Below are 13,053 nucleotides of genomic sequence, written 5' to 3'. Positions count from 1 at the left end.
GTCATGTGGAGCACATTGGCGTAACAAAGGCTGCCTTGTCAAAAGAGTTTGAGATGACCGACTTAGGCTTACTCCACTTCTTTTTGGGATTGGAGATCTGGCAGACCCAAAGGGGGTTTTTCATCTCTCAGCAGCGGTATGTTCATGAGTTGCTTGAGGCCGTTGGGATGGAGAACTGCAAGCCTATTACTTCGCCGATGGACCCAAACACGAAGTTAACCGTTACTGATCCTTGTGAGCCAGTTGATGCCTCGCAGTATCGGAAGTTAGTTGGTTCATTGATCTGGTTGCTGAACACCAGATTGGACTTGAGCTTCTCCGTGGGGCTGTTGAGCTCTTTTATGCATACACCATTGAAGTCTCATTGGGATGCAGGATTGCGGATCTTGCGGTATCTGCAGAGTACGAAGGATCAAGAACTCTTTAACACAGGAGGGGATGGAGTCAGACTCCAAGGTTGGGGGCTGGCCGACCTGTTTACACAATCGTGGAGATGTTCTATGCTGGCTGACCTGCTTTCTTCAGTCGTGGAGCCCTCCTGCACTGGCCAACTGCATCCATGGGGCATATAAATAGGCCCCATGCTCCTCACCATTGTATCATTCAGTTTTGTGCGGGATCTTGTGTATAGAGAAGAGTTTACACGCCTATTTCTCTGTCTCTTGTGCTGTCTATTTTTTGCACTCTACTTGCTCTTGTGAACGCAAGTTTGGTTATCACTTCCGCTGCATGTTTTGACAGACCCCTGTTTGTTCCCTCTAATCCATTCCTTGGAAAGGGCTCAAACAAGGTTTGCATTACTTGGGATACAGAGGTTCCCACCCCCTCAGAAATGAATATAAACCTGGGTCAATATGGTAAGCTAAGAATTAGCTTACATTTTGGTTCATTTGCAAGGGCTTGTTTCCATTGTGGGAAATTTGGTCATTTTGCCAGGGACTACATGAAAGCAAAAGAACAATTGCAGACTGGGCAAGTGCAGGCTGCGCAAAGCAAGCACTTAACCCCAGAGCAAGGACAAATGAACAAGGAAAGGAAAAACTCTGATCAACATAAAACAGCACAATCTCCGACATTAGAGCAAACGTACTACAGCAGAAGAGAGACCTCTTTGCTTACCTCTGAGGTTCCATCATCCAGCAGGGATATTGGCAAGATAGGAGAACAGAAAGGCAAAGCAAAGATGGTGGATAAGTTTCAGCCCCACTTAGAGGAAATGGTCCAGGAGAGTCAAGAAGATAGATGGCATGAGATCTTCAACAGGGGAAGTATAAAAAATAGAACCGACTCTGCCTCCCCTATATATGTGAGGAATGCATTTGAAATCCTTGGTCAGGAGGAGTCTGATATGCAGGACATGCCCTCAAATCTTGATGTTCAGATGTCAAGAAAGGTTCTGCATAGCACGGAGGTCCTGAGAGATTCATAGGAGGGAAAGGAGAGAGTACTGGACTCTCAACCACAATAAAGTGTATGGGACTTTCAGGATGGTCTTGGAATGTTAAAGGATTGAATGCTAGACATAAGCGGGATGCATTTTGGGATCACATAAATGAATGGGGGCTGGATGCTTGTATGTTGCAGGAGCATAAACTCTATGGTAAGAAAGCTAAGAGGAAGCAGAGATTCAAGAGAATAAAGATTTTTTACGGGGGGTTGGAGTATGGTTACAGTGGGGTGATGACAGTTGTACATAATTCAGGAAGCCCACAATGATAGCTAACCATCCCTCGGGCAGAATCTTGGTTATTGAAGTGTCCAAGGGAGATGAACAATTCTGGCTGATTAATGTGTACGGAACACACTCATCTAAAGAAAGAAAGGAGATGTGGGAATGGATTTGTGGTCTTGATAATCAGAAAGCATGGATCATGGCTGGGGACTTTAACATGGTGGTCAGACAGAGGGATCGGTAGGGTCTAACAATGTAGTTATGGGTTCGGAGAAAACCAAATGGGAAGAGCTTATTATGCAAAAGAGGCTGGTGGATGCTTGGGACCTTGGGGATTGGAGTTCTACACCAGGACATACATATTTCAGCTTGCAGTATATTTCTAGCTCTTCCAGGATTGACAGAGTTTATTTCAACAAGGATGCGGAATGGATCCCTCACACCTTTAAGGCATGGGTTGACCACGCAACCACTTCTTCTAATCACTTTCCCCTGAGGTGGGTTTGGGAGAGCAATAATTGCTAGGCTGAGGATAGATTGCCTTTTCATAAGAGGAAACTCATTGTAAATAATTCTCTCATCAGGGAAGATGCCTTTGTGGATGGAACTAGAGCTGCAATTGCAAGGTTGGAAGTAAGGGTTTATCACGATGTCCAAGCATGGGTGAAATTTGTGGGAGAGATGCAATGCTTAATCAGAAAAGTGGGAAAGGACATGGCAGCAAAGAGGAGAAAAGAACAAGAAGCACTGCAGGAGGAATGGGATGCTTTGATTTTGATTAGACAGTCCAGACACTTGTCACAAGTAGAGTTGAGAGATTTTATCAAATGTAAAAGTATGTGGGAGGAGATAGAAAACAGGAGAGCTCAAAAAGGGAGATTATTGTCAAGAAAGCTGTACTTTGGTCAAGCTCAAACCCCTTCGAAATTCTTCTTCAAAGCTCTCAAAGAGAAGAGGGATAGAGAATACATCTCCAAGGCTAGAGATTCAGACCCCAAGGATTTGGCTGCGGCCTGGATCGCATTCCTTGGGGATACTCTAAGAATTGGCTGCGGCCTGGACCGCATTTCTTGGGGATAGCAATGGTAAAATGATCTCAGACCCCAAGGACTTGGCTGCGGCCTGGACCGCATTCCTTGGGGATACTCTAAGCCTGAAGGAGGATGAGTCCACGGAAAGATTCCGTGCTGAAAATTGGCTTCTTGACATTATCCCTCAGGCAGTGGAGCTGGACCAAGCCAAATGGATTGAGAGGAACATCCAGGAAGATGAATGCTTGAATGCTTTGAAAGTAATGGGGAAGGATAAATCCCCTGGCTAGGATGGCCTTACTGTGGAGTTTTTCCTTGAGTTTTGGTCATATCTCAAGGTTCCAGTCACCTTCATTGTGAATAAGGCCTTCAAGCATCAACAATTGGAGAGTAGTGTGAAGGAAGGGCTAATCAAACTGATTCCTAAACAGGTGGCCTGCGAATGTTTTTCACATTGGAGGCCAATCACCATGCTTACAGTCTTGTATAAAATCATAGCTAAAGTTGTGGCAACAAGAATGACTCCATTATTGCAAAAGGTGATTTCCCCCAGACAACATGGCTTTATTAAGGGGAGATCCATAATGGACAACATATATGCAGCTCTATTAGGGAAAGAGCTAGTGAAACCGGCCTCTGGTAGAAACCAAAGTGCGGTAGACTAGCACTCACCCTTCCACTTGTAGTCCAAATAAATAACAAATTTAACTGGAGCTACAATGCCCCAAAAACTGAAATGAAATTGACACCTGTTGGCCCCAAAGCTTGGCGCGCCTTTCGGTATTTCTTTATTCAAATTCAATGAGATGTAAAGCTCAGTACAACAAAACCAGCCAGGAGAATAAACCTGTATGTCCAATCTGGCAGCCCTCAAGACCTCTTAGCATAGAGGATTCACATACAGATCTGTGTCCTACAAAAGCAACACACTGTGCTTCCCTCTGATCAACCAAGACAATTTAGTAGGGCAGCCTTCAGCACACATCTGGCATATCCCATGTACATGGTTCCACAACTCAGTTCACATATACATCCACTGTCCGATCTCTGTTTCCACCCTTTCAAACTGCCATACCCCTCCTCTCACAAGGGGCCAGATAACACAACTCTGCAGCAGACATAAGCCAATGGAAAGAAAGAAAGATGGACAAGTTCACAGCTTACCAATTCAGTGCGTGGTTCTGCACCCGAGGAACTGAATGTACCAGTCTGTACTTGCCAAAGACTGTCCGTACTTTCCTCCCTGCAACCACCTGACTGATATACCAACTATGCTCTGATAAAACACCGCCTGTTACTGGAGATGCACCACTTGCAGTCTGTTCAGGACTGAACAGTACGGAAGCCAGCTGTACTTGTCCGTACAGGTCAGTAAAACCCTATACAGTCTCTACAGCCACCTGTACCGTACAAGTCAGCACTTGCACAGCAGCAGCCTGCTGTCTGTTCCTGCCAGCGCAGCCTGAACCAGCGCCGCCTGAACTTGTACCTGTCCGTACACCTGTACCTACAGCAGCCGACGCCAAAACCTGCAGCACGGTCTGTACCTACTTTCAGTCCCTGTCAGCGCCGCCTGAACCTGCAGCAGCCGTACCCTGTACTTGCAGCAGCCGACTGAACGGGCAGCCTCCACGTGGACTGTACGGCCTGTCTGTACGGGCACTTCTGTACGCAGCCAAACACCAGCAGCAACCAGTCAACAGCGTTCTTTTCTTCTCCTTCTCCACGCATGCAGCTTGCACGCTTTCCCAAAAGAGAGAGAGAGAGAGAGAGAGAGAGAGAGAGAGAGAAACGTGTAACTCCAAAAGTGGAGTTTCCTCTCTCTAAAAATATCCTAGGCCCCTTACTTTAATATTCATTAAAGTTCCTAGGGGCCACCCCAAGGTTCAAACATTACAAATATTAATGTCCTTGGTCCCCCCCTTCACACTTGAGGATGTCCACACATCATACCATTTGTCCGGGCACCCCAAATATGAATCATTTAATATTTATTTTGCTCAGCAACCACCATGCCCACACTTGTGCTGTTCCATTTTCACAGGGTCATGACATACCCCCCTCTTGAAAAATGGCAAGCGTCCTCGATTGCATTCTGGTGATACAGCAAAATAGCCAAAGTGAAATGTATAATATGGCAAGATCAGCGTCCCAATCTCTCTAAGCCATGCACATGTAACAACATTCACTGCAAACCAATGGCGTAGTAGTAGTCCAAGTTGTATACCACTGTGAACCATACACAACCACAACATCCAATGTGACTAGTACACAAATATCATAGAAGTCCCATAAGCAGATGTACTGTCAGCCATCAGTACCTTCGGGTGAGATAAAAACTGCACCAAGCGACCTGAGCCTGTCTATATCAAGGGAGTGGAGGTGCTACCCCCCTCTTGAGCATCAGGTAATGCTCGAGACCCATGCTCTGCTGAACCTGAGTCAGCCATAACAAGAGTCGGCTCCAACTCAAAGGCATCGAGATAAAGCTGCAAAACTTGAGGTGAATCTGTTAAGTCACCTTCCTCCATCCACTTCGCATCCATCGGTGAATAGTTCTTGAACTTCACAAGATAGCGACAGGAAACTTTACCTCGTACCTTTCTTTCCTTATGTGCCAGTATCTGCTCTGGAATAAGAACCTCATCAAGTTCCTCAACTTCCGGCTAAGCCTCATCTGATACATCCTCAGGCACATCCCCATGGAAAGGTCTAAGGAGACTCACATGAAATGCATTGTGAATCCTCCAGTGATCTGGTAGCTTCAAGCGATAGGCCACCTCACCAATCTTTTCCAATACCTGAAAAGGCCCATAATAGTGCATGCTCAACTTAGGGAATAAGCGCTCTTTACCCTTCATCTTCTTGAGCCTAGCCTTTTCAAATCGCAAAAGAACCCAATCACGCAATGCAAACTCTAATGCACGTCTGTGACGGTCTGCTGCTTTCTTTTGCTTTTGCTGAGTTTTCTGGAGTGCCAACTTAACTCTCCGATAAGCTTCATCCATATTCTCCACATACTGATCAGCCTCAAAGATCTTATCCTTTGTATGCAAAATGGGTGGTACCTTCTTCCCGCCTTCCACAATCTCAAAAGGCGCCTTGCCCGTCGAGGTATGGACAGTGTTGTTATATGCAAACTCCACCAAAGGAAGATACTTTTCCCATTGTTGCTTGTGCTCTGACACATAACACTTAAGAAGATCTAACACTGTGGAGTTAGCCTCTTCCGATTGACCATCTGTTTGTGGATGAAATGAAGATGAAAACTTGAGAGTTGTACCCATGTTGTCAAACAACCCTCTCTAGAATAAACTCGTCATCCGTGGATCACGGTCACTAATGATAGATGTAGGCAAGCCATGATACTTGAAGATGTTCGCCATGAACAACTTCACCATATGATCAACTTTGATCGTCTTACGCACGGGAATGAAGCCTGTTTGCTGAACCTGCATATGATAGTCCAGATGCCATCATTTCCCGTTTGTGTCCGTGGAAGATCAAATATAAAATCCATGGCAATGCTCTCCCATGGTCTATCAGGAATAGGTAAAGGCTGAAGTAACCCTGGTGTCTTTTGACGGTCAAACTTTACCTTCTGACATACGATGCATTGCCTAACAAAAGCATCAACATCTCTTCTCAAGGTTGGCCAATAAAAGAAAGTCTCCACTGCTTTTACCGTGGCGTCAATACCTCTATGACCTGCATACGGTGGAGCATGACTTTCAATCATAACCTTGAGGCGCAATTGCCTGGTAACACACAGTCTACCATGCATCAACAAAAACCCATCTCTGAGAGTATAATGATCATGCCGCTGACCCTCAGACATCTGATCATACAACCTTTCAAAATCCTCATCATGGGCATACTGCTCTTTCATTTCATCAAGCTCATGATGATAAGCAAGTGAAACTGCTGAGACCTGTGGCTTGCGTGACAAAGCATCTGCCACTACATTCTTTTTGCCTTCCACATGCACAATCTGGAAGTGGAACATAGACAAAAAGTTTGCCCATCGCATATGCTTCTCTGAAAGCTTGAAATAACGCAAAGTCTGATGATCTGTCTGCACAGTGAATCAGCCCCAAGCAAATAGTGTTTCCAAGTAGAAAGAGCATGAATTATAGCCAACATCTCTTTCTCATAAACCTGTAAATGCTTCTCGGCATCTTGCAATATTCGACTCTCATAGGCTATCACATGTCCTTCCTGCATGAGAACTGCCCCAATGCTATTTCCACATGCATCACATTGGACAACAAAAGCCTTTCGGAGGTCCGGTAATACCAATACTGGATCCGAAGTAAGCTTTTCTTTAAGCTTTTTGAAGGCTGTAATTTCCTGATCAGCCCATCTAAACTGAGTTGCCTTCTTTGTTAAGGCATGAAGGGGCGAAGCAATTTCAGCAAAATACCGTATGTACCGCCTGTAATAGGAACACAATCCCAAAAAGCTGCGTACATCATGCACGGTCCTCAAATTTGGCCAATTAAGAATTGCTTCCACCTTCGATGGATCCATACAGACTCCATACTTAGACACAATATGCCCCAAGAAGTGTATTCACTCTTCTTGCCATTAATAACCAGCCTATGGTTCCGGAGTTCTGCAAACACAATGGCCAAATGTCTTCTATGCTCCTCCTCAATTTGTGAATGCACAATCATATCATCAAAGAATGTGCCCACAAACGCTCTATGAGGCCGGAAAATCTTGTCCATCATTCTGTTAAATGTGGCAGGTGCATTTGTCAAACCAAAGGGCAAAGATGGATCCTGTGGGAAGGCACCACTATGACCCTGAGGAAGGTTCTTAGAACGCACCTTCTTCTTCTTCTTTTCAGGCTCAGAACGGGATCTCATAAATTCAGCAAACTTCTCACTTTGTGTGAGCTGCATAAACACATCCATTACACCGGCCAAACGATTTTTAAACTGAGCATCATCTTGCTCTTTACTAGGCATATCTTCTGGCTGTGTTACATCCTCATATTGTTCATCATCTGTAGCCTGTTCTCCTGCAAGAGTATCCTCAGATTCATTTCTCTCAGGAGAGGTCTCTTGCTCTTCCTCTTCATTATAAAAATATTCGTCTTCTGTATCAGACATGTTGTTGAATTTTTCAGCAATGACTTTCCTCGAGTCAACCACGAGCTCACCCCCTTAAGAAAGTTGATGATGGGTCCCGGCAACGGAACCTTGAAACCGGCCTCTGGTAGAAACGAAAGTGCGGTAGACTAGCAGTCACCCTTCCACTTGTAGTCCAAATAAATAACAAATTTAACTGGAGCTAGAATGTCCCAAAAACTGAAATGAAATCGACACCTGTTGGCCCCAAAGCTTGGCGCCCCTTTCGGTATTTCTTTATTCAAATTCAATGAGATGTAAAGCTGAGTACAACAAAACCAGCCAGGAGAATAAACCTGTATGTCCAATCTGGCAGCCCTCAAGACCTCTTAGCACAGAGGATTCACACACAGATCTGTGTCCTACAAAAGCAACACACTGTGCTTCCCTCTGATCAACCAAGACAATTTAGCAGGGCAGCCTTGAGCACACATCTGGCATATCCCATGTACATGGTTCCACAACTCAGTTCACATACACATCCACTATCCAATCTTTGTTTCCACCCTTTCAAACTGCCATACCCCTCCTCTCACAAGGCGCCAGATAACACAACTCTGCAACAAACATAAGCCAATGGAAAGAAAGAAAGATGGACAAGTTCAAAGCTTACCGATTCAGTGCGTGATTTTGCAACGGAGGAACTGAATGTACCAGTCTGTACTTGCCAAAGACTGCCTGTACTTTCCTCCTTGCAACCACCTGACTGATATACCAACTATGCTCTGATAAAACACCGCCTGTTACTGGAGATGCACCACTTGCAGTTTGTTCAGGACTTCCGAACAGACTGCAGTCTAGACTGAACAGTACGGAAGCCAGCTGTACCTGTCCGTACAGGTCAGTAAAACCCTAATGTACCAGTCCGTACAATCTTTGCAGCCACCTGTACTGTACAGATCAGCACTTGCACAGTAGCCGCCTGCTGTCTGTTCCTGCCAGCGCAGCCTGAACCAACGCCGCCTGAACTTGTACCTGTCCGTACACCTGTACCTACAGCAGCCGACGCCAAAACCTGCAGCACGGTCTGTACCTACTTTCAGTCCCTGTCAGCGCCGCCTGAACTTGCAGCAGCCGTACCTTGTACTTGCAGCAGCCGACTGTACGGGCAGCCTCCACGTGGACTGTACGGCCTGTCTGTACGGGCACTTCTGTACGTAGCCAAACACCAGTAGCAACCAATCGACAGCGTTCTTTTCTTCTCCTTCTCCACGCATGCAGCTTGCACGCTTTCCCAAAAGCAAGAGAGAGAGAAACGTGTAACTCCAAAAGTGGAGTTTCGTCTCTCTAAAAATATCCTAGGCCCCTTACTTTAATATTCATTAAAGTTCCTAGGGGCCACTTAGGCCTAGGGGCCACCCCAAGGTTCAAACATTACAAATAATAATGTCCTTGGTCCCCCCTTCACACTTGAGGATGTCCACACATCATACCATTTGTCCGGGCACCCAAATATGAATCATTTAATATTTATTTTGCTCAGCAACCACCATGCCCACACTCGTGCTGTTCCATTTTCACAGGGTCATGACAGCTGGCAGAGAAGAAGAAGCAAAAATGCATCATGCTGCAACTGGACCTAGAGAAAGCATATGACAGAGTCCATTGGTCATTTCTCAGCAGAGTGCTTGCCAAGTTGGGTTTTGGACCCTTAATCTCAAACATTATTTATGTGCTCAGCTTTGGTGCTAAGTCAAGTCTTATGCTCAATGGCTTTGTGGTTGGCTCATTCAACCTGAAAAGGTCGATCAGACAGGGCTGCCCTCTTGCTCCATTGTTATTTGCTGTAATTTCTTATCCTTTGATTCTAGCTCTTGAGTTGGCAGCTGCTGAAAATCAAATAAAAGGTTTACTAGTGAATGATGAACTGCAGATGGTGATTCAATGCTTTGCTGATGACTCACTTCTCTTCTTGGATGCATCCAATGATAATGTTAGCAAGGCTTTGGCAATTGTACAAGTCTTTGCAGATGCTTCTGGCTCCGAATGTTAATCAGTTTAACCGAGGATGAATCCTTCGATGTAACCAGATGGGGATGCCAAGTTGTGAACAAAGGCCAGATCTTTAGACATTTGGGATGCCCCATGGGAGTGGATGTTTCAGGTAAAGACATAGCAGACTGGCTTATGGACAAATTCATAGCCAAATTTAGAGCTTGGGACAACGTATTTCTTCCCTTTCATTCAAGGGTAGTAATAGTAAACATGGTGTTGTTGGCATGTTTTCGTATAGATTTTACAGCATGCCTTTGGAAGAGAGCTTTAAGCTATGCTAAAGCTTTTCTATGGAAGAATAAGCAGGGCAAGAGACCATGTTCCTTCTTGGCATGGCAGAAGGAGTGTAAACCCAAGAAGGATGGGGGAATTGGCATCCTAGACATGGAAACACATGCAATGGCGAGAATGCCAAAAATGTTGACCTCCTTTCTATAGCAGAGTCAACCTTGGACTAGGATGCTTAAAGAGCTTTCTCTGAATATGACTGTGAGTTGGCAAGGCAAATGGAGGGGACTCTCTTGGATTGATAAGATCTTTTCCCACTTGTCTTTAAAAATATGCCCTTTGCTGAATTTCTGATTAAGAAATGGAAGAGGATCATTCCCCTCATTCAATGGCAGGGATCTCCCAGAATCACAGGAAATTCATTATTCATGTATAATGTTTGGTGGTCCCCAGTTTTTTTTCCCTCATTAGCCCTCATTGAGCCCAAAGTGAGCAAAAGACTCAACAACAAAGGGATAAGCAGATTTGAGGATTTCTGGGATGGTCCTCTTCTAGGGTGGCGAGAGGAGGATCAGCTATCTGTCATGTATGGTCTCTCAAGATTTGATAAGAATCATCTGGATGTAATTATTGGTAAGCTCAAGACGCTAACTATCAATACTTCTAAGCTTACGGAAAGGTGGATCAAAGATTGGGGGTGGACAGATGGACTTCCCCTTGGTCGGGAATCAACCGCCAAGTTTTATCAGATGTTAATGCAAGAGGAGAGAGATTTTAAACATTTCAATACAATATGGAAAGTAGCTTGGCCGGACAAATGTTGGGAATCCAGATGCAAAAGAATTTGGGGATCCAAACTGCCAACACATGCTCAGACTTTTTTGTGGAGAATCATGGTTGGGGCTCTTCCGTTAGGCTGTAAGCTGATGATCAGAAGTATGGCCTCAGGGATATGCCCAAGATGCAAAACAACCATCGAGGATTTCAAGCATGCCTTTTGGGATTGCCCGGCATTAAGATTCTTTTGGACACAGCTCTAAATGGGGGCGGAACATTGTTGGGCTGCAATGTACATGGTCCCATTGGGTTTTGGGTAAAAAGATTGGTCCAGCAGAGGAGAGTAATAGCCTTTTTGGATTTGCAAGATTTACATGCCTGTGGGAGATATGGTCTACGAGGAACACTCTGGTCTTTGTTAATGATGGCATGCAAAGTGTAGATCCTAAGAAAGTTATTTGTTTAGTGAAAGCTAACATTGCTAGTCTGGTGAGTATAAACAGACTGGAGTCAGTTGCAATGAAACTACTCACTGAGAGGATTTTGGATTGAGCAGTTTCTGTGGGTAGTTCTTCTCTTGATTGTTTGAGAAGACTATCCCAGAGTTTACATGTACTCTTTTCTTATTATTAATAAAAATACATCTTCACTATATATATATATATATATATATATATATATATATATACACACACATCCGATCCCGTTCTTGATCCGATGTGGAGACAGGGTATGTTTGTCATCCCATTTATGACGACAGGCGTTCTCCTCCCTTTTGATTTTTGTTATTAGTCATATTGTAAAAACAATTATGAACAAACAAGTTATTTGTACTTGGAAGTAGTAGCAATAGCAAAAAAATCTATTGACTGCCGTAATCGACGTTTTTGAAAAACAAAAAATAAATTCCAGGCCCTATTTATATCCTCGGCTTCCTCGCCTACACCTGGCTCCCTCTCAATAATTCAGCAACAGAATTGATGACTTTACTGATTCACGTTAACATTGAATATATATATATATATATATATATATCATGAAAGAAGATGGGTATTAAAAATATAATATTGCCATCATGAGAAGATAAAGCTCTAAGTGGCTGCCCGATGTCCTGTCTGGAGCCAGTGAGAAGTGACTGGAGAGGACGGAGGGACTATCGAAGGGTGATGTCCTCTTACCTCTGTGTCCGCCCAAGACCGAGATACTCAAAAAGCACATCCAAGCCACTGAAATCCACATACGACAACTCCCCCATAATAACAAGATCTGCCCTCAAAAAGAAGCCGTGGGTGAACCATGCAACAGCATCCCAAGTGGATCAATTGTCAATCTACCCAAGAGGTTGAGTAAAGATACCCAAATGCTCTGTGCTCCTCTGCACTCCCATGAGCAACGATTCACTCTCTCGCTGGTTGGTGAGGAAAAACCTTATGGAAATGCACGTGTATTAATGTTTTTTAAACATTAGATTTCTCCAAGAATACAAACTTGCACATGCACACAAGCATACACCTGCACCCATGGAAATTGTATGTGTTTTTTCAATGGAAATATATATTATAGCCATTACTCAGTTGCGTGTTGTTGTCTTACATGGAACAACTAACGAATCATTGATTTTGTGCATTATTATTGTATTCTAATCAGGTCCCAATTTGGTAAATTAGAGACTCAAAGCACAGCGGCAACCGATTCCCAATTCGAGAAATTGTACTCCAAAACAAGGTCTCCTAGCCTTTTTTGCATCGGTTCCTCTGGCACAGAGTAGCCGATGCAAAAAAATCCTTTTTTGGGGTTATAGGTCGATTGAAGGATCCACCTCCTCTTTTAAACAAAAGTATCCAATCTATTTTGATTTTTCTGGAAAGAAAAGTACCCAATCTATTTTGATTTTAAATCAAAAATATGTTCTAGGGGGGCTTTATGTGGTGGGAGTGACATGTATTTGCACACAAAGTTATCCTATATATATTGTATTTTATTCACAAATGGTATTTTATATATGAGTGTAATAATTAAAATATTCTTGGAATCTAGGGTTAAGTCTTAAAAGAGAATAGCTCACTTGAGAATTCACAAGGGTGCAACTTAATTTTCGATATCCTCCCCTCTTAAATATGAAAGCCTCATTTGCTTAAGTTTTACCTTACTAAAAAGAACACTTTTTTTAAAAGTAGGTTTTCATCGTTCAAGTATGATCATGATCATGATGAAA

General features: G+C 43.8%; 1 protein-coding gene across 1 annotated transcript in view; it reads left to right on the top strand.

Moving 5' to 3' along the window:
- LOC147605212 (uncharacterized) overlaps nucleotides 1-12,827 on the top strand; it is a 227,846-nt gene extending 215,019 nt beyond the window's left edge. The window contains exon 14 of the mRNA XM_086794043.1: nucleotides 12,486-12,827. Coding sequence (XP_086650169.1) covers nucleotides 12,486-12,505 — 20 coding nt within the window. The 3' untranslated portion in view covers nucleotides 12,506-12,827. The remainder of the gene's footprint in view (nucleotides 1-12,485) is intronic.
- The last annotated feature ends 226 nt before the right edge of the window (nucleotides 12,828-13,053 follow it).

The sequence above is a fragment of the Cibotium barometz genome, chromosome 60, assembly GCF_041138505.1.
Source record: "Cibotium barometz isolate CiBa-2024 chromosome 60, ASM4113850v1, whole genome shotgun sequence".
Classification (NCBI taxonomy): domain Eukaryota; kingdom Viridiplantae; phylum Streptophyta; class Polypodiopsida; order Cyatheales; family Cibotiaceae; genus Cibotium; species Cibotium barometz.
Note: the sequence above shows the minus strand (reverse complement) of the source record. Positions and strands in the feature narration are given on the sequence as shown.